This window comes from Heliangelus exortis, chromosome 14 (genome assembly GCF_036169615.1).
Source record: "Heliangelus exortis chromosome 14, bHelExo1.hap1, whole genome shotgun sequence".
Taxonomy (NCBI): Eukaryota; Metazoa; Chordata; class Aves; order Apodiformes; family Trochilidae; genus Heliangelus; species Heliangelus exortis.
Window position 1 is genome coordinate 18,375,261 of NC_092435.1, and position 21,416 is coordinate 18,396,676.

Below are 21,416 nucleotides of genomic sequence, written 5' to 3' on the forward strand. Positions count from 1 at the left end.
ATGGGTGATGCCAGGCTGTGCTTCCAGCTCCCCATCAGATGGGCATCTCCACATGCATTTTGTGCCATCTCCACAGCAACAGCAGCGTGGGGAAACCACACAGGGACCCCCTGCCCACAGCTCCTCACATCCCCCCACCCCACACAAGGCATCTGCTGAGCTGTTGAGAGAATGCAGTGATACTCCTGAGGTGTGAAATGATTAAATGCTGGGTTTTGAGGAAAAACAAACAAACAAACAAACAAAAAACCCCACAAACAAAGCAAGGAATAATATGAGAACAGTCTTGCAGCAGTTGCTGGTGGCCACACTGGGGCCGAGATGTGCACAGGGAGTGTGCCTGCACAGACACCCACACCATGCTCACACTGTGTTCAGGTCCTGTGGGAAGCAGCTGCCTACTCAGGGCATGTGCACACAGGTGTGGTTGCCCGTGGTGCTGGGATCCCCAGGACCCAGCACGTGTGTGTGAGCAGAGCCAGGTGGGCAGCAGGGTCCCCAGGCCCACCAGGGGTTCTGCTCTGCCCCCAGACGTGCTGGGCTTGATCCCAGGAAGGATCAGGGCATTATGCTCCAGTGGAGTGCTGGGATCTGTGTCCCTGAAACCTGCAAGAACAACCCAGGTGATAAGAAAGTGATTTCCTTGCTCACAGTCTGCTGCTAGCAAAACCATGCCTCTTGGCTTCCTCCCAATCCTGCCCTTCTGTCTGTGCCTGCTGCCCCTGCCCTCCATTGCCATCATCCCCGTGGCTGGTCCTGCTTCCTTGCTTTTACACACATCCCACTGAGCCACCAGGGATGATCCCAGCCCCTGGGATGCTGCTGGTGTGGTGGGTAATTCTGCATCTTCTGGATGAGGACAAATCCTCCCTTGGCAAAGCCAAGGTCTGGCCTCAAAGACAGGCAGGGCTGCTGCTGTCTGGACTCCATGGGAAAGTCCCACTGGTGGGAGCATCCCGAGCATCTCTCCCCGCCTGGCACTGCCAGGTCTGCTGGCACTGGTGCACGTGAGAAGATACTTCACCCTCCAGTCAAATCAGCTCAAAGCAAGCAGTGTGATTTGAGGAGTGAGGGAAAGACCCTGCGTGGGGAGAGAACCACTTTTGTGGGCACACAAAGACCCTCTTCAATGGCCTGGAAAGATGAGCAGTGTGTGCAGCCGGCGCTGAAAGTAGGACGGAGACAATAGCAGTAAGAGCCCTCCAGACAGAAAGGTCTTTGTGAGGCACCACTGCTCCCCAAGCATAGCCTGGGACATGGGGCTGGCTTCCCAGAGCCAAGTCACCCCAGAGCCACCTGGACAAGGTCTCCATGGACGGCCCAGTGCCTGGGAAGCACTGGGATGCCCAGTGGGTCTGGGTCTACTGGCGGTGGGACCCACAGTGACAGCCCCTCTGGGCTCTCACACCCATCCTGGTGGGAGGCCACCTGTGCCCCAGGGCACTGAGCCTCTGTTTTGGGTCTGATACCACATTCACTGTGCAGGAGCTGCCAGAGGTCACAGGTTTCCAGCCCCCTTCATCCTTGGAGTCACCATCAGTGGCATGCAATCTGCTCAGCTCTTCCCACAGCTTCTTCACCTACTAATACCTCAATCAGAGATTTCCCACCAGGGAGGCCACCACCTTCCACCAGCCCATGGAGAGGCATCTGACACAGCTGCAGCCAGGTGCCTGTGCAGCCACCTCCTCTCTCCACAAAACCGATGGAGATGATGCCCCAGACATTGCTGCCCAGTCCTGTTCCCTTCCAGGAACAGGAAGCTCCCTATGGAAGGTAGCTCCAGCTCTGGGGCAACTTCTCTCCCAACCCCATCCCCTGCACAGCAGGAAGAGGACTGAGGTTTCCAGCAGGAGCATTCCCTGTTTGTCCCCTGAGGAAGGACCACAGGTCTCAGGCAGCTGGAGAAGCCAAGCCTGGAAGCCGATCTCTTCTTGGAGGGCACAGCAGGGTGGACAAGCTCTCCTGCCAACAGCCAGGGCCTCACCCCTTGTTTTCAACTTTATGTAAGCAGGGAACCCAACCCTGCTCTGGGACATGGTGAAATTAGATCCGTACGGAAACAATTAGAAAGGGGAGGGATAAGGAAGAAGCTTTGCTTTGTTGGCACAACTCTCTGCCCAAAGAAGAAAACAGAGCCCATGAGCCAGCCCAGATGTATTTGTGCTGGGTGACAACAACCCCTGAGTGAAGGAAAGGCACGAGTGGAGACTGGCCTCCAGGAGATGGGGTCTGGGGGCAGCTCACCCCACACCCAGCTTTGCTTACGGGTGAAACAGTCAGGTCCTGCCTCACCAAGACAAGAGCTTCTCCTAGAGATGTTGTCTCACCAGGGAAGCTCTTCCCACCGGGTTGAAGACAACCCACCCTTACTTCAAAGCCAAGGCAGTGTCAGGATGACCCGCTGGGACCCCTCTGCCAAGACCAGGGCCATGCTCCAGAGCCAGGGCTGCCCACAAAATGTGTCACCTCTAACCTGGCACCGTGTTCTCTCTGAAGGACAGGGGAGGAGACAAAGTCATTGGTGCAGCTCCAGGTTGCATCAAACACCCGACCACATACGGCCCTGTCCTGGGCCAGCCTCGCAGCTCAGCCCGGCTCCTGGCAGAGCCACCATGCCGGATGGAGGTGCCGTAAAAAAACCTGTCCAGCGTCCACATTTTTGGTTGTTTCTCGTTTTTCCCTGTCGCCCCACAGGGAGGTTTACGTACGGCTGAGTTCAGAGCATGTCATGCTGGGATGGGGCTGGTGGGAGGGCACGGTGTGGCTGCAGCCACGAGCCCAGCACAACCGCCTGGCGAGCTCCCGGCCTCACCGCAGCTCGGCTGCTCCTCGGGGATGTTTTGTAACTGCAGGGCTTGTTGACAGGGAATGCTCACCACCACAGCTGCTGGAGAAAAGCACCCCGTGGGCATGATGTGTTCCAATATCCCCCAGGCCGTGAGTCAGCTCACAGAGGTGGAGCCTGGGTGAGTGTCTTCAGGGGTGATTGCAGGGTTACAGCACTGGTGGGAGGCTCCACACTCTGCTTGGGCCTTGTGAGAACAGCTTTGGTCATCCCTGTGGGTAGGTGTCTGTGGACACATGAGTGGTGCTGGTGCAGCCTCTGCCTGCAGCACAGACCCCTCAGACCATGGGGTCACACCAGCCCCCAGGCCAGCCTTCAGCATCCTCCCCTCTGCTCACCCCTCAACCTCCAGCCACAGGTCCTGCATGAGACCTGGGCCAAATCCTGACCCTGCTCAGGCTGTCCCCAGGGCAGCCGTGCAGGAAAAGAACCAAAGCAAGCAGCCCATTCCTCAGATGCCCATGCAGAGGCAGCCACACTCTCCAGCTCCCTGCCCTGCTCCCCAGCAGGATGAGACTGCAGTATCAGGACCAGACCCTCATCCCTACTAGGGACAGGAGGTCCAGTGGTCAGACAAGAGCTCTGTCAGGGCACAGGGGTGGTGGCCATGCCCCTCACCCTGGTCAAACCTGGGATCCTGATGCAAGGACACAGGGAACTTTCTCTGCTGGCAACTTCTGCTATGCCTTTCATCAGCCAAATGCCTGTTCCAGGTCTGCGGCTTTCAACAGCAAAGGTCTTCAGAGCAGGAGTCCCATGAGGTGAATACCTGGAATGTGCTGGGAACAGCTAATCCCGGGTTCGTCCTTCCCCACAGGGGAGGAGGAGCAGGGCAGGGGAGATGGAGCTGCAGTTCCTCCATGGTCCAGCCCTGTTGCAGATCGCCTGAGGGACCATGCCTGTGCCTACAGCCATCCAAAGCAGAGACTGGTGGTTTTTCCCCTTCTCTCTTGCAATGGGAAGGGGTCTCTGCCAGTGTGTCCCTGACATTGCTATTTGGTACCTCCAATGGAGTACTCAGGGCCCCTGGTTTGCTGTCCCTGGCTGAAGCATGTTCTCAGCCAGTGCTCAGCAAGGTGGGAAGTGGCATGGGGACAGGGGATCTGGGACCTGCCGATCCTCCTGAGCTCCAGGAAGACATCAAGGAGCTCCTATGCAGCAGCACCAGGCTCAGGCTGAAAACCCTGGTGAGACGTGAATGGCTCGAGCCAGCACGGGGGACCAGGAATCCATAACCAGAGGGCAGAGGATCAGACTCAGGGGTAGCCAGAGCCAGCTCAAACCACCCCAGTCTACTCATGAAACACAGCCTGGCACCCACGCAAGGAGATGTGCCCATGTCTGACCCAGGTTGCTTCCTGTGACAGGCAACACACTGACACATCCTCACCCCTCCACCTGCAGCGCTGTGCTCACCAACTCTGAGCTTCTCAAGAGCTAACAGCCCATTCCAAAGTGCCCTGAAATACCCCAAACCCTCTCTCTGGGACCAGCAGCCCAGCTTTTGGGCTCCATGGGGTGACCAGAGACACCACCTGCCCCAGGCTGGGCTGCCCAGCAGGGCCATCCGGATCTGTGTCGTGACCATTTCAGCTTTTTCAGGTGGCTGTTTCCATTCCCTACCCAGCTCCCCGCCAAGTGTGGATTGTTATTGGGCAGGAAATGATGGATTCCTGCTTTATTTCCAAATCTGAACTTTGTTTCTTCTTGCATGCCTTTTGTTTTTGTTGTTCTGGACGTGGAAAGTTCCCAGGGTTTGCCTGTCTTGGAGACCAGGCGGGGAAATGAAAGCAAACAGTGTGCTCAGCAGAGTGCAGGGACCCTGGAGGAGATGGAAGTGTGAAGCACAAACCAACCCTGAGCACTTCCCACGCCTGCCAGCCAGCCCTTGGCCTGGCCTTTCGCAACGATCTGGTGTCTCTCAGTTCCTCATTCCCAACTCACTGTTTCTCAGACTCAACCAGAGCAGTCTGGCCTCAGCCTGATCAATTCTCTGAGTCAATTCTCAGCCTGGCCTGGCCTCATGTGACACACACACAGGAGGAGAAAGCTGAGGTGGGTCCCCAGAGGGACACGGACACCGTTTGCCTCTGTCTGCCCCAGGGGGCAATCTCCAAACTCCATCTTGCCCTTTCCTCTCTGACCTGCCTTAACACCATACTAGCAGTTCTCCAGCACAAGGACCACCCAAACACCCTTGCACCTTTCCCAGTCCTCGGGACAGTTCCAAGCCTTGCCCTGACCCTCATCTGCTGCTTCTCCTCTCCTCCCACCCTTGGTGGACATGTGCTGGTGTGGTCAGGGGAAACATCAGGCTCTTTTTAAACAACCAAACATGGTGTCCTGCTTTCACTTGAGCTGCCTGAGGGACCCCTTGACATTGCACTGGAGATCAGAACATTCCTTTCCTTGCTGGGGGGGTGGATGTAACCTTTGGTGCGTCCCCATTTCTCCAGCAGGTACCTGCCAGGACCACGAGGAACAAGGAGCAAGGGGCTTCCCTGGGAAGTGGAGGAGGATTCAAAAGACAGATCCAAATGGGCAAAATGTAGACAAAAAGGACTGCAGAGGCAGATGCCTTCTCCCTCCACCAGCCTTTCACAAATGGTGACAATTTAAGATGGGAAACGAAGTGGTGAGGACCAGTCCCAGACCAGCCTCGGGCAAACTGATGGGTCCTCCTGCCCCATAAAGAACCATCTCGCAGCCTCTTGGACCCTCCACGGGAACTCTTCCATCCAGGCAGCTCTTCCAGGGTCTCCTCCGCCCCATGACCCCTATGGCAGAGCAGGAGGTGGGAGGCACATACCTCATTCCCCAGCCCTCCTGGGGAGCTCTGAGCCCCCGAGTCCTACAGCTGTGCCCGAGGCAGCCCGGACCCGGGGCTTGCTGCTCACCAGCCCGGATAATTATAGCTCAGCTGTTTATATACCCCAGCCCTCCGCGGCAGGAAGGAAGGCTGGAGGACTCACTGCACAGCCGGGCTCCCCACCCCTTTCCCACTTCCCCCTCCCACTTGCACCCCTGCCTGCAGGTTCGGCACTCTTGAGAAGGCAACGCTGCACCGCCTTGTTTATTCAGAGCAGGGTACGGCCCACAGCTTCCCGTTTCTACCACGATCCCACCTGCGGGACCCTGCTCTGGGCTCTCCGCTGCTGCCCAGCTCCGGGCACGGCTTCCCCCTTTCTGTGCCATTTGTGGTCACCTCTTGCATCCCTCAAGCTAGCAGCTTCTTGGTCCCACAGCTTCCCTGGGGACACGGAGGCTTGTCCCTGTCCCCGTGCATGGCTGAACCCTGGGGTCCTCCCCAGGCTGAGGGCTCCAGCCCATCCCCAGAGCCAGGGGTTGCTCTTAAGCACCCAGGGGTGCAGGGTCACCGCTCTCCTTCCTGCGGGCTGGCTGCAGCCCCCCTGTACCAGCCCTTCCACCTGCCCCTGCATCCCAACACACAGCACGGGCACGGGAGGGCTGAGCAGAGGGAAAGGGAACCCCCTCGGAACCCCAGCGGGGTGCTTAGGGCTCTGTCCTGTCCAGGTGGCACTCGCAGGGTGCACAGCCCCGGAGGGAAAGGGAAGCAGAGCCCCTCGCTCACCCCATGGGGAGGGCCACACGGGATGGTCCAGCACGGCTTGTCTGACAGCGGGATGGGGACAGGGACAGGGACGGGGACAGGGACGGGGACGGGGACAGGAACGGGTTGTGCCTGCTCAGCGCTGCCGGGCTGGGCCGGCTGGGGCCGAGCCAGCGCTGTTTGTTGGGGCTGTTAGATAACTTCGAAAGCAGAAGCTGGAAGGGTTGGCGGCTGAACAGTTTGTTCTTTCCGACTTCCTCACGCTGCTGCTTCAGACCGCGATGCCTGGCGGGGCCCGGCGGCCAGATGCTGAAACCACAGCCCAGATGTGCTGCTGTGTCCCCACTCCCTGTCCCGCAGAGTGCCACCAAAGCCCCTCCAGCAGATCTGTGCCCAGCTCTGCCTTCCCCTCCCCGTGCTCCCTTGCTGCCAGAGAGGGGACCAGGGCAGTGGGCAGCCTCTCAGTGGGCTGCACCCAGAAGCTGCGTGTCCCCTGTTATCTGCCCCACACGTCCTGCTTCCACCAGCCTCTCCACTGGAGCCCCATGCATTGCTCAGGCCATGGAGGGCGTGGGTTGGGACACATCCCCGGGGGGGCTGTAAAGGTGAGGGCAGGCTCTGCAGCAGCCCTGGGGTTTGCCTCCACCTTGGACCGGGTGCTCTGGGGAGTTGCACAGCCTCAGTCACTTAACACTGGGTGCATGGGCAACCACAGAGATCGGAGACAAGAAAGCTCCAGGCTCATTGCACTTCTATGTGGTCTTAGGGCAGGCTTGCTTGCTGTCAACCTGCTTGAGATAAGGGCATGTCCAAGCTCCAGCTCTTCTTTGCATTCCCTCACCAACAGCACAGCCTCCATCGCTTGATAACATCAGCTCACTCGTGACTTCCACCCCAGGAAAACTGCAAATCCTGAGCTTTGTTGCAGTTTTGAGAAGCTCAGAAGGAGCCAGAACTTGTTGCAAGAGAGACGCCCACATTGGCCCTTGGCCAGCTCGAACCTTCCAGGCCATTCCTCTGAGCTGGATCCTCCCCAGACCTCTTTGTGAGGGCACTGCAATCCTTCCCACGTCTTGAGAGCCAAACAGTCCCAAGCAGCCAGGGCCAAGAAAGATGGGCTGGGTGTTTTGGTTTGTTTTTTTTTTTTTTTTTCTTCCTTTATCAGGATCTTGCTGAGGTCGGCTGTGTGCTTGGCAAGTGGGTCATGTTTGTGCAGTGGTTTGTAAATGCAATTCCTTATGTAAGTGCTGAGCTTGCCGCTTCTGAGGCTGTGCTGGATGAGCCTCCCCACGCGCATGTACACAGTGCTGCCGGTTCGCCCGCGCTGGGATTGGGACACCAGGGATGTGCACCCCCATGGGTGCTTCAGCACCCTCCTGTCTCCCCATCGAGGTGCACGGGGGTGTGCAGCTCCCAGGGTGCTCAGGGCAGTGCTCAGCCTCGAGGTGGAGCAGCTCTCGCCACTGCCAGGGTGACTGTGCCTGCTCCACTAACCCATCTCCCGAAGGTCGCTGGCTGATGCCGGGCTTGCAGCCCAGCTGCCTGTTTTTGTTATTGATTGTCCTTATCATCCTGAGGAGAGAACAGCGTGTCCCAAGGATCCAGGGGCATGGCAGAACCTGCTGCAATTTCTGAGGCTTTTTTGCCCAAGATCTTGCTCTCCCCAGTGGAGCATGTGCAGCACCCCCCTCCTCACCCTTGCCTCTGCCTCCTGCCCCACCAGACACCTTTGATGGAGGCCAGACCTGCCTTTGTTCTTGCCCTTGCCAGCAGGGACCTGACACGCTGTCCCACCTGCCCTACACAGGACACCCCGTGGGCACCACACGGGAGAGGAGGTGGTGTGCCCGTGGTGTGATGTGTTCCCCATAACAGCAGCTGAGTAACAACAGCAACTGCCCCACATTCACCCCACCATCAGCCCATCTTTGCGTCAGCACAGCCACAGCCTGTGGCCAGCTCAACCACTGCCAGCCTTGATGCCAGAGGGATGGGCACTGGGACACCAGGGTGGCAGCAGGGAGTAGGAAGAAAGGAGGAGGATAAGAAAGGAACAGGAGACAGCAAAGAGAGGAAGAAAGGAAGGAAAGAAAGGAAACAGAAAGGAAACAGAAAGAGAAGCAAAAGAGAAGGAGAAGGAGAAGGAAAGGAAAGGAAAGGAAAGGAAAGGAAAGGAAAGGAAAGGAAAGGAAAGGAAAGGAAAGGAAAGGAAAGAAAGAAAGGAAAGGAAAGGAAAGGAAAGGAAAGAAAGGAAAGGAGAAAGGAAAGGAGAAAGGAAAGGAAAGGAAAGGAAAGGAAAGGAAAGGAAAGGAAAGGAAAGGAAAGGAAAGGAAAGAAAGGAAAGGAAAGGAAAGGAAAGGAGAAAGGAAAGGAGAAAGGAAAGGAAAGGAAAGGAAAGGAAAGGAAAGGAAAGGAAAGGAAAGGAAAGGAAAGGAAAGGAAAGGAAAGGAAAGGAAAGGAAAGGAAAGGAAAGGAAAGGAAAGGAAAGGAAAGGAAAGGAGAAAGGAAAGGAGAAAGGAAGAAAGGAAAGGAAAGGAAAGGAAAGGAAAGGAAAGGAAAGGAAAGGAAAGGAAAGGAAAGGAAAGGAAAGGAAAGGAAAGGAAAGGAAAGAAAGGAAAGGGAAGGGAAGGAAGGGAAGGGAAGGGAAGGGAAGGGAGGAAGGGAAGGGAAGGGAAGGGAAAGGGAAAGGGAAAGGGAAAGGGAAAGGGAAAGGGAAAGGGAAAGGGAAAGGGAAAGGGAAAGGGAAAGGGAAAGGCAAAGGGAAAGGGAAAGGGAAAGGGAAAGGGAAAGGGAAAGGGAAAGGGAAAGGGAAAGGGAAGGAAAGGGGAAGGGGAAGGGGAAGGGAAGGGAAAGGGAAAGGGAAAGGGAAAGGGAAAGGGAAAGGGAAAGGGAAAGGGAAAGGGGAAGGGAAAGGAAAGGGAAAGGGAAAGGGAAAGGGAAAGGGAAAGGAAAGGGAAAGGGAAAGGGAAACGGGGAAGGGAAAGAAAGGGGAAGGGAACGGGCCAGACAGGGCCGGAAACGGGACAAGGGAAAGGGAAAGGGAAAGGGAAAGGGAAAGGAAAGGAAAATGGAAAGGAAACAGGAAAGGAAAGGGGAAATCTGAGTTGTCACAGAGCCTTCACCCTCAGCATCCTGACCACAGCAGTAGACCCCGTGATCCGCCCATGTCTTCACTCTCCTGGCTGGCATTTTTTCCTTTGCCCGTTGATGGAGGAGGAACACAAGCAGCTCCTGGAGGAAGCTCAGCTTTCATTTATTGAGAACTTTGTACATATATGTTGGAAGCACAGGGGTATCATAGGGCAGATGGAGTGAGCTGCATCTCCAGGACATTAGCTGGTCAAATTAAATTGAATTTTAGCAAGCTAATTACTGTACATCAGACAGCATGTGATGGAGCACAGTCTTCATACTATAAACCTGCTGGTCTTGGAGACATTTCTGATATGCCCAGAAGACACATCAGGGTAGATCTGAGCCAGACAGAGGCCTGCCAAGGGTCACCTGGTGCACCCCAGGACATGTGCAAACAGGACCAGCATCACTGCACAGCAAGTCCCCTAGGACCAGGGACTGGACCAGAGCAAGGCTCATTCAAGCTTGGTCCATGCTCTTGGAAACGAGAAGCTAATGGGCAGTTCCTCACCAGGACACATGAACATCCTCCCATGGTGAGATGGGGGTGGCTGGGCCACCCTGGGGATGGTAGCACCCCAGATCTGCACTGCAGAGTGCCACCATGCTCCAGGAGACCAAACTACCCCTTGGTTTCCCTTGTGCCCTCCCATGGTGGGGGCCAGACAGGGCAGTTGGGACACCAGCAGGGAAATCTTTACCTTGCTGGGGACAATCCCCCAGCAGGGTCAGACATGCTTGCTGGAGAGGAGTGGAAAATTCCTCTCCCTGTGCAGGCACTCCCTGCAGCCTGGGTACATTGGCTGTCATCTAGCAGGACTTGGCATGCCCCGGAGTGTTTATCAACACCATTTCGCAAGGGCCATGGCACAGCTTGGCAGGAGCACCCAAGCTGCTTGGGCAACCAGCTCTGCTGACAGCCACTGCTCTTGGGAAACCATCCTGCAGCTTGGCCTGGACAGTGGGGCACAGCTGGGCGTCCAGTGATGGATGTCACTATGGAAATGGCCTTCAGCACCTGATGGCCATCAGCATTTTCTCCTCCTTTCTGGCCTCCTGATTTCAAGGCTGAGATTTCTCTGAGCTTCATCTGCTGGCCATGTCAGTCCTGTGGACCCTTTCCCCCTGCTCCTTGCAGCACAGGGATGGTCTGCCCCTGTGCTCAGCTCTGGTGAGGCCACACTCGAGTCCTGTGTCCAGTTCTGGGCCCCTCAGTTTAGGAAGGATATCGAGGTCCTGGAGCAGGTCCAAAGGAGGGCAACCAGGCTGGTGAAGGGACTCGAGCACAGATCCTATGAGGAGAGGCTGAGGGAGCTGGAGCTGTTCAGCCTGGAGAAGAGGAGGCTCAGGGGAGACCTCATCACTCTCTACAACTCCCTGAAAGGAGGTTGGAGCCGGGGCGGTTGGTCTCTTTTCCCAGGCAACTCTCAGCAAGACAAGAGGGCACAAGAGGTCTCAAGTTGTGCCAGGGGAGGTTTAGGTTGGACATTAGAAAGACTTTCTTTACCGAGAGGGTGATCAAACACTGGAATGGGCTGCCCAGGGAAGTAGTGGATTCTCCATCCCTGGAGATATTTAAAAAGAGACTGGATGTGGCACTCGGTGCCATGGGCTGGGAACTACAGCGGGAGTTGGACTTGATGATCTCTGAGGTCCCTTCCAACCCAGCCAATTCTATGATTCTATTGCTAGGTACCCATCACCCACTACCAAAACTTCAGAGCTTAGCACCAGTCCCACCAGTTTCTTCCAGCCTCCCTGCCTACCCATCCTTAGCTGTGTCATTGGGCTGTTAACCTCCACACACTGGGATGCTCCATTTCATCTGACTCCCCCAGCGTGTCCACACAGTACAGCACCATCTTCCAAGGCACTGTTCAACTCTTGGCTCCAAGAAGTAGATCCCAGCTCTACTGTCCATTCCTGGTCACATCTGCATCCAGAGCTCCCTGTAAACCTCCTAGCCCCTCTCCGTGGCTTTGGTTTCACCTGGCAGGGTTGTCCAAGGGACTGTCTGCCTCATTCCATGACGTGCTGCTCCATCCCCACAGGGAAAATGGCTGAGGGAGGGGAGTTTCCCCACTCTCTCCAAGGTGTTCGGAAGTATCAGCAGGAACTGCAAGCAGAGCAGCCCTGGTAAGCAGTGTTAGCCCTGCCGTTTCCCAGGATGGTGCTGGAGGTGGCTCCCCAGCAGGCAGGTGGTGATGGTCATGACAGGCAGGTGGTCACCAGAAGGCTGTTGAGGAGGGACAGCATCAGGAACAACATGCACTGATGGAGACATCCCAGGAAATTTCTTTCTTGTTCCTGAAATCTTAACATGCACCCAAAAACCCTGCACAGGTGGGAAAGGAATAGCAGGTTTTGGGGTGGGAAACAAGCCCCAGGGGTGAAGAAGCAAAGCATGTTCCCACAGCCCCTCAAAGGGCCCAGCAGCTCCCCTCGGCACCACGGGGCTGAAGGGCAGCAGCCCCCCAGCAGCCAGAGCCCCTCCTAGTGGAGCCCAGGGACCAAGGGTGGTGGCTCCTGGGGCTGGGGACCATCCTGAGAAGGCCAGCAGGCTCCTAAGTTTAGCACTGCACAGACCCCTCCTCAAATCTCCCAGCAGCTGGAGCTGCAGCAGCGCAGGCTTCCTGCCCAGGGGCCAAGGGGCCAGGCTGGCGTAAACACTGCCTGTGCTCAAGGACTTGGGGTGAACACCGCGTTCTCTGGCTCCGTGCTGCGGGAACAGCTGCAGCCCTGCGGGACAGGGGCTGGGGATGCCAAAGAGCGGTGGCGGAGCGACCTCCCGTGGCACAGCCCCAGCCCCGGGGCGCTCAGCACCGCGGCTGCAGTCCCGCACCCATCCCGAGACCCAACCAAAGGCAGAGGAGAAGGCACCGGCCACGCAGGGACCCTCCTGCTCGGGATGGTGGGTCCGTGAGGGGGAGGTTCCTGCAGCAGCCTCATTCCCCGCGTGTCCGTGGGAGCGGCGGGAGCAGGGAGCTGGGTGCCCTGACAGCCTGGCAGGGAGGAAGAGCTCTCTGCAGCAGCAGACACGGGTTGGGGAGCTGAGGGAAGGATTCCTCTTTCCGAGGGCTGTTAGCAGCACTTAAACAAACCATGGAGTGACTAAATCAGATGTCGCCTTGTTTGTCTCAGCTGTGGATTGCTCCAGGTTTTATTTCCAAGAGAAGTAGCCCGGCGTGTGCTGCCGTGCCCGAGGGTGCCGGGGGCTCCAGCTCCTGGCCAGGGCTGTGGGGAGCCTGCAGGCACAGTCCCCGCTTCTGCGGCAGCCCCGAGGGCGAGGAGGAGCTGAATCCCATTCCCTGCTCCTGGGGGCACCGCAGAGTATGGAGATTCCCAAGAGGAGCGGAGTGCCTTTCCCCCCATGTCCCAAGGGCATACAGGGTCATTGGGAGGCAGAGGGTGCTCCTCCAAATGCAATAATGAGCAATAAATGCTCCAAACGAGCAGTAGATGCCTCACGAGTCCCCGTCAGGCTCTGCCGCTTCGCCTCGGACATTGTGCCCCCTCTGCGTGTCCAAGGAGCCACCAAGTGTCACCCGAGGAGCCCCCGAGTGCAAACCCAGGTACCTCTGGCTGCCTCCTCCTGCAACGCCGGGACCAGAGATTGACACCCAGAACCGGGGCAGGATCCTGTCCCAAAAGCACCCAGCACCGGCCCTGCTCCCGCGGGCTCCCGAGCAGGCAGCGGATGGAAACGCGGAGCGCAGCATCCCTCAGTGGCGGGTCTGGTTAAGAGCAGGAGCAGGGGAACTTTAAGCTTTTGGTGCTTTTTTCCCTGGAATCAGCTGGGAAATCAGCATCTCAGTTGCTGCTTTTAAATCCGAACCTTTCACCCTCCCTCCCCTCTCGCCCCACTCCAGCGTGGTCCTACACAACTCCCAGCTTTCTCCTGAAGCCTGAAGTGTAAAATTTAAATTACTCATTGTGCAAAGGAAAGAATCGTGCTGTCGGTCTCTTTTTTTTCTTTTAATTTCCAACAGGATCCAGTACAGCTCTGCCGAGCCCGGGGGAGGGGTGACCAGGACACGGCACTGCCGATCATCAGCAGCCTCTGTGCCCCCTGGAGCTCTTCTGCCCCCGCTGTTCGTGTGTTCGTGGTTCCCTGGCCAGTTGGTGGTTACAGCATCCCCAGGCACAGCCAGCAGAACCACTCCAGCTTTCCCTACATCCTTTCTCATCTCCCATGGCTTTATGGCTTTTTTTTTTTTTTTTTTTTTAGCCGTTGGTAATAATGAAACAAGGCATAGATTTCCAGGAGCCTGACCCCGAGTCATCGTTTCCTTCTCACCAGCTGGTGTTCCTCAGGATTAAGCAGGAGGACAGGTTTGGATGTGGGAGCTTTTCTCCCTCTTTCCAACCTCCATCTTCTTGGCTGCTTTTTTTTTTTTTTTTTTTTTTTTTTTTTTTTTTTTTTTTTTTAAATCAGGTTGGACTTAAGAGGCTTGTTAGTGTGCACGTGGGGTGGTGGTTGTTCAGTTGGTTCTGATAACTGAAAAGCAGCCACAATCATTTTGACCTTAGGCTTCCAGATCTCAGCACTATTTCTAGAGCACCTCCTGCCCCCTTTTATTTTTTTTTCCCTATTTTTGGGTTGGTTTTTTTTTTGGGGGGGCGGGGGGAGAATGAAGCTCCACTGGTCTGCCATGGGCTTCAGTAGCTGCGCTTTTGTCTCAGCTCCCAGAGTGTGACAGAGCACAAGCTGGTACCAGGGGCAGGGGGGGTACCCAGCCCAGTGAGCGGGGTTGCGGGAGCTCTCACCAAGCACACAGCAGCTGAACTGGGGAGAATTTCAAGGATTTTTTTCTCAAAAGCTGAAAGACAAAGACTAAGGCACTGAGGGAGCCCTGTCACCTGAAGCTACAGACCCAGCAAACCAAAGATGCAACTGGCCCAACACTGCCAGATTTCACAAGGCAGGTTTTCACAAGCCCTGACTCAGTTTTTTTCTGTGCTGGCGATTTTGGGTCTCTGTTGAGCGTGTCTGAGCACTGGTGCAGGTGTGAGGAAAGGTGAGGGCAGGCACACAAACCCTCCCAACCTGTATCTGTTGCAATCAGAGCGCACTGAGACACTTAGATATTGTGGGGGAAAAGGCAAAGGCTACATCCCAGATAAGGCCACGGCTGTTCCAGCAATGCCAGGGGAAGGAAAAAGCAGCTTCGAACACCGTCAGCCACAAGGGCAGCTTTCCTAGGACAAAGGAAGCTAAATCCAAGGTGGAAAGTTTCCTTTCCTTCTCTTCTCCCTCTGCAATAGACAGAGAGAAACAGCTCTGTCTGGTAGGAGTTTTTAAAACAAGAACTGTTATCAAGATGGCTTAATCCTGGTATGTCCAGCTCAGGTTTTCAGAGGTCAACCCAACACCGTCCCAGTGCATGTACACTGCAGGTTGTTATTATAAACGCTGACTCGTCGACTTCGCAGTCATAGAAGATTCTCACAAGGAATTTATCCCTTCGTCTCCCTTGCTTGTCGCTGACAATTTAATTGCCACGTAAGTGGTTACGAAGAGGCGGCAGAAGGCCAGCTCGAGTGTTGCTTACATACTGGCCTCAAAACGCGCGATGTTCTTCCGCATTATCAGTGACTGCTGTGACTGTTTTTGTCTCGGCGGTTGGGGATTATCCGGTGCTCTTGCATCTCCCGTAGTCACCGACCGAAAGCGCCGGTTTGGGGGAACCCCCGCACCTCCCCGCCCGCCCCTCGGACGACAACACACGGCGGCGGGCGGCGGGGCGGTTGCTACGGCAACGCGAGAGGCGCGCGCTCTGTCGTCACTTCCGTGGGCGGTGCGGGTCAGAGCGGGCCATGGCGCTGTCGCGCGCGGAGCGGTTCGTGGCGCTGGTGCTGCGGGTGCTGTCTCGCGCCTGCCTGGCGCTCCTGGCGCTCGCGACCCCCGCAGCCCCGCGCGCTGTCCCCGCGCCGCGCCGCGCGCTCCTCCTGCTGCCCGCCAGGCGGCTCGCGGCCCGGCTGCGCGCGGGGAAGGTGCGACCACCGGGCACGGGGGGGGAAGGGGAGGGAGAGAGAGAGAGAGAGGGGGCAGCGGGTGCGGGGCGGCAGGGTCGGTAACCGAGGGTCGCGTCCTCCCCGCTGCAGGTGACGTGCAGGGAGGTGGTGGAGGCGTACGTGGAGCGGATCCGGGAGGTGAACCCCCTCATCAACGCCGTGGTGAAGGACAGGTGAGCGGCGGGCGGGGCGCACGGCGGCATCGCGGCTGCGTCCTGACCGGGGGGGCAGCGGTTTGGCAGGGGGCAGAAGCAAAGAGCTGAGGGGGGGGAGGGGTCGCAGCTCCCCCGACCCCCGCTCCCTGCCCGCTCCCCCGGGCTGGAGGCAATCCCCACAGCTGTCTCGGTCGGTACCGCGCAGGTTCGAGGAGGCCCTGCAGGAAGCCCAACAGGTCGATAAGCTGCTCGCAGAGAGCCCCGGCGATGAGTACCTGGAGGAGAAGTTCCCCTTGCTGGGGGTGCCCATCACCGTCAAGGAGGCCTTCGCCCTGCATGGTGGGTTTGCTCCTCTTCAGACTTGTAGCCCGTGAATCGCCATGCGCCACCCGTGCTGGCCCTGACACCTCCCTCCATCTCTCCACCCCGGTGCCCCAGGGATGCCCAACACCTCTGGCTTGGTGAACCGCCGCAACGTGGTGGCCACCTCGGATGCGGCAGTGGTGTCCCGGCTGAAGCAGGCTGGTGCCATCCCGCTGGGGGTGACCAACTGCAGCGAGCTGTGCATGTGGTATGAGTCCAGCAACAGGGTCTACGGCCGGACCAACAACCCCTATGACCTGCAGAGGATTGCGGGTGGCAGCTCAGGTGAGCCTCAGCGTGGTTCTGCACAGGCAGCGGTTTAAAGAGCAGCAAGGAGAGCGTTCCCAAGTCCTCTGTGCCCTGCTTCAGGTTGTTGCTGAGCTACTGCAGAGCTCACAGGGGCAGCTCCATGGACTCTTTGGAGGTGCTAGTGCTTTGCAGGTCCTGGATGCTGTTACAGCCAGTATCACCAAAGCTCACTCTGTGTTCAAGCAGCAGTGCTGGTGTGGCACTTCAGCAGGACAATCCCTTTGGCTGACCCTTCCCAGCTGTCCCCCAGATGTGACTAAAGCTGGGGCTGCTTGCACCCCACCTATGAGCCAGGGGAAGTGGTTGCTGTGAAATGCTCCTGCTTTGCTGGATGACTTGCAATCTTGTGGGTCTGTGCTGTGCTTCCCCCCTCACAGGTGGGGAGGGCAGTGTCCTGGCTGCTGCCTGCTCCGTCATCGGCGTGGGCTCCGACATCGGCGGCAGCATCCGGATGCCGGCCTTCTTCAACGGCGTCTTTGGCCATAAACCCACCACGGGTAAGGCAGGCGTGGGGCCAGGAGGTGGAACGTGGGGTGTGGGAGGAACCTGTTTGAGATGCTGCTGGGCTTGTCTCCGGTGGGATGGCTGCGAGGGGACAGGCAACTTCTTGCACGGGACAAGCCTGCAGCTGAGCCTGGCGGAGGCGGGAGGTTCCTGCCCGGGATTGCATCCTCAGCGTGGGCTGGTTTCCTGAGGTCTGGATCTGCTGCCAGGCTGTTTCTAGGCAGCTGGTGTCCCAGCCTCAGTGCTCTTCCCCCGTGTCTCCCGGTGCTGTCAGGGTGTCAGGGTGTCACCCGTCTCTCTCGCTGTGCCTGCAGGGGTGGTGCCCAATGAGGGGCAGTTCCCCAACGCTCGAGGGGTGAGGACCAACTTCCTGTGCACGGGGCCCATGTGCCGCTATGCAGAGGACCTGGAGCCCGTGCTGAGGGTCATGGCTGGCCCTGGGGTCGACAAGTAAGTCCCTTCCACTCCTTCAAGCTGCTGACTTGGTCTTGGCTCCTTTCCGGCTGCAGTCCCATCGGGTGTACACAACAAGGCTGCTCCACTCAGGTTGCTTGTTCCTGGTTTTCTTCCTGCACCCTGCCTCCAGCAGGACTCACAGCCAGCTCTGTCCTTCCCACCCATGGTGCTGGGGACCTGAGCTGCTCCAGCACAGCCTGTCCCTGGAGTTTTCCTTTCCTCTGAGCTTTACTTGTGCTTTTTCCTGTTGCTGGATGATGATTTTTCCATCCTGTCCCATGGCCCCACTCAGTCTCTTCCCAGGCCTCTGCTCCCAACCAGCCATTGACATGCCTGTACCCAGGGGGCAAAGTGGGCAGGGCTGGGTTCTTGCTGTCACCCACAAACAGTTGTTCTCTCTGCTTTTTTTTTTTTTTTCTCCATGGCTCTGTGGTGCAATCCCAACCTTGGACATTACCTGTGCCAGTAGTTACAAGGTGCATCTGGAGAGATAATTTCCCCAACAGCAGCAAATACCCAGAGCTAGCTGGGACTGGCAGAGCAGGCAAGCAGCTGGATGGGTTGTGGGCAGCAGCTGTCTTGTGTCTTCAGAGACTCTCCTCCTGGGTAGAACAGAGTGTCATAAGGGTGTGCAAGCAGCTCTGGCAGCCAATGAGCCAGGGACATAGTTGTGAGCAAAGCACTGTTCCTTTCCCAGGCTGAAACTGAATGAAAAGGTGTCACTGGAGAAAATAAAATTTCACTGCATGGATCATGATGGCGGGTCCATTTTTGTGTCACCTGTGGACAAGGAGATCTTGCAGGCCCAAAAGAAGGTAGGAAGGAAGGGGAGGCTGGCTCTCACTGGAGTGAGCCCTGAGGTTAAACCTGGGGAAAGGATGAAGGAGCTCCCACTGCTCAGGGCATCATTTCGGGGACCCTCTGTGTGGCAGCAGAGAGAAGCTGTTTCTGGGCTCTCTCTTGTCCTCTGCAGAAAAAAACCCTTTCTTGCTCTTCGTTCTCTGCAGAAAAAAAACCTTTCTTGCTCTTCCCCTCAGGTGGTGGAGTACCTTGAAAGCGAGCTGGGGGTCCAGGTTCAGCACGTGGCCATCCACAAGATGAAGTATTCTTTCCAGATCTGGTCAGCCATGATGTCATCCAAGGACAGTGATGGGCAGGTGTGTCAGACTGAGCTGCCATAGCCGTGAGTTTGGGGCCAGCCATGGAGAACTGTAGGGCTCCTCAGACCTGCCCAGGGGCTTCCTCTGTTCTGCTTGTCCCCACAGTCCCCCATTCATCTCTCCCAAAGCTGCACAGCCTCTTCTCCCTCGTTTTCACAAGAGAAGACAATGTGGCTCCCAGCAGAGGGTCAACACAGTTTAGGGAGGGAGAGGCCATTTTAGCACATTGACTTTTTTTGTTTGAGTTGTTAAACCAGCTGGGCAGGCAGCATCCTCCATCCTGCCTCTCCTGACTCCATGGGGTGGGATCTGTGCCCGTGAGGGTGCCAGGACCGGGGCAGTGGATTAGCAGCTTCCCAGCAGCAGGCCTGCCTGTGTTGTTTTGTCCTTGAGTGGTCACCACTGTGCTATGCTCTGTGCATGAATGGTAGCAAAAATAAATTGTAAAGAGTGTTACAGCTCCTGTATTCCACCACACAGGCAGTGGTGAAAAATAAAGGCCACCTGTAGAGGGAGGCCTTTACACCCCCCTCTCCCCTCTGCCTCCCTTTTCCTAATCACAGAGCTGTATGACAGCACTAAATGCCACCAGGAGAAGACATTACTTGGAGTGTGTCTGTTGCAGGAGGCACAGCTGTTCACAGACCTGCTGGGGGATCACGGGAAGCCGGTGTGGCCACTCTGGGAGCTGCTCAAGTGGCTTGTGGGGATGTCTTCCCACACTCTCCCAGCTATTGGTAAGGCTGGGGGGAGCACTGGGGCATGCAGGGGTGGCGGTGGGGTGAGTTGTTAAATTAAAATAGTGCCCATCAAGGGACTTGGGAGCCTGCATGGAGCAGCTTCAGGGTGATGTTGGTAATGAGACTCGGTGCCTTCAAGGAAAACGTTCAAGGGGGAGTTGGCTGGATCCTGGTTAATGGATTGGAGAGGTGCAGAGCGTGGGAGCTGCAGGCAGGGTGTGCTCCTGGTGTGAGTCCTGCCAGGGCTGCTGGGGCTCAGAAGGAGCCAGCCAGGGCTCTGCACAGATCTCGTTTCCTAGCAGCAGATACCAGAGAACCCTAATTAGTGTTGCTGTCTAATGAGCACCTGAGGCTGCTTCCCAAACTCTGCTTGATCCCACTGGCTGGAAGATCTCCTTGAAGGGATAGGCAAGCTAAAAGCCTTTCCCTTGTCAAAGCTGGGGTGATGTGCTGATGGGGAGGAGGACTTGGGGGTACCACAATGAGCAGGGGGTTGTGTTTTCAATCATGCTTAACCTGGCACCCCATCTTCTGTCCCTGTCTGTGCCCTTTCCCTGCAGCCCTGGGGCTGACGGAGAAGGTGATGAAGCTCAATCCTGGTGGGAATGCCAAGCTGGTGAGCATGGGGAAGAGCCTGCAGGAGGAGCTGGAGGCACTGCTGGGGCCAGATGGAGTGCTTCTCTACCCTTCACACCCCACTGTAGCCCCCAGGCACAATTCCCCCATATGCATGCCCTTCAACTTTGCCTACACAGGTGAGCAGCTCTGACTCCTGCTGGGGTACAGGTGGGGGTCTCAGGGGAGTGAGGGAGTGTCTCAGGGATGCCTTCACCCTGGGAGCCAGGGTGCTTTGTCAGTGGGCTTTGCAGCACAGAGGGGTATGATATGGAGCACTCTAGGATACAGAGTGAGGATTAGGGTCCTGCTTTAAAACTGGCCGTGTTTGTACCTGCTGCCCACAGTAGGGCAGGTTTGATGGGCACGACTGATCCTGGAGGTGGTGGTGTCACCCTGTCCCTGAGGGACATTCTGGGGTAGCTACAGCTGTCCCTGGGGTTTGGAAGGCCCTTGAGGTCTACTGTATCCTCTGGGGTACAGTCTGGGGCTCTCAACATGGCTTTCCTGCAGCTTGGGCCCCTGGATGCCAGCAATGTCTCTGGAGTGGGACAGCTGGGTGGGGATGTGTCCCCACGGCTGCACTTGCTCTGATGCCACCTCCTCCTCTCTTACAGCCATCTTCAATGTGCTGGGGCTGCCGGTGACACAGTGCCCACTGGGCCTGAGCTCTGAGGGTTTGCCCCTGGGCATCCAGCTGATCGCAGCCTCCTACAACGACCACCTGACTCTGGCAGTGGCCCGCTACTTGGAAAAGGCCTTTGGAGGATGGGTCTTACCTGGCAAGATTTAGCCTGTGCCCCCGGCCCTGCGGGACAGGGATGGTGGTGCCCTGTGAGGCAGTGGCAGGTGCTGATGCCCGATGCCCTCCTGGCACTGTCTGCTGCTTCTGCCCCCAGCCTGGCAGCCAGCGGCAGTGCCTCCAGCCCCTGGGCAAGCCAGGATGTTGCTGCTGGAGTCATCTCCCCTTGGCAGCACCAGCCAGGGGCCAGGCCTGCCTTCCCTGTGGCCCTGCAGGCTGCATCCTGCCCACAGCAAGCACACCCATCTTGTCCTGGGCACAGGGATGGCTGCTGCTCTGCCACACCTGCTGCTCTGAAGAGGCTGGGGAAGGTCGGGAAGAGTCGGGAAGGGTACCTGGGGACACCGCACAGGGTCCTCCCCACCTCCTGACCAAAAAGGGAGAGGGGCAGAGGGTGTTGGTGGCATCCATGGCTCATCCTGCCATTGGGGTGCCCTGGGGTGGGTGGTGCTGGGCTCAGCAGGAGAGCAGGAGCTTGGAGAGCTCCTCAGGCCCTCCACTGTGTACTGAGACTGCTGAAGCATCTCCTGCCTGGGTCGTCCCCTTTTTACCAGGGGTGACCCACCCAACCTGGTGGTCAGCAGCCCCTGCACCCCCCTCCCAAGTGGGTGCAGCCATAAGTGTAGGCAGCTGCCTGTCCTGGGGCAGGCATGAGGTGTTCTTGGTGAGGGAGGCATTAAAATCCATCCATTTTGCTGCCGGCTGATTGTCCCTGTTGCTGACAGCTGATGCCTCTCTGGCTG

At 57.3% G+C, this 21,416-nt stretch overlaps 1 protein-coding gene across 1 annotated transcript; it reads left to right on the forward strand.

Annotated features, from left to right (window-relative positions):
- The first annotated feature begins 15,101 nt into the window (after nucleotides 1-15,101).
- On the forward strand, nucleotides 15,102-21,369 carry FAAH2 (fatty acid amide hydrolase 2). The gene is made up of 11 exons (XM_071757847.1): nucleotides 15,102-15,548; nucleotides 15,660-15,742; nucleotides 15,930-16,063; nucleotides 16,163-16,372; nucleotides 16,774-16,893; nucleotides 17,215-17,350; nucleotides 18,054-18,171; nucleotides 18,394-18,513; nucleotides 19,142-19,253; nucleotides 19,817-20,011; nucleotides 20,489-21,369. Exons 1-11 carry the CDS (start codon nucleotides 15,372-15,374, stop codon nucleotides 20,662-20,664), a joined length of 1,581 nt encoding a protein of 526 aa, XP_071613948.1. The 5' UTR covers nucleotides 15,102-15,371; the 3' UTR covers nucleotides 20,665-21,369.
- Nucleotides 21,370-21,416: the final 47 nt, after the last annotated feature.

Excerpts from the sequence above, each read along its gene's own strand:
- FAAH2 (XM_071757847.1), top strand. The coding sequence starts at position 15,372 with ATGGCGCTGTCGCGCGCGGAGCGGTTCGTGGCGCTGGTGCTGCGGGTG. Across the intron at positions 15,743-15,929 it reads AACGCCGTGGTGAAGGACAG|GTTCGAGGAGGCCCTGCAGG; the intron begins GTGAGCGGCGGG and ends GGTACCGCGCAG. Across the intron at positions 19,254-19,816 it reads CCACACTCTCCCAGCTATTG|CCCTGGGGCTGACGGAGAAG; the intron begins GTAAGGCTGGGG and ends CTTTCCCTGCAG.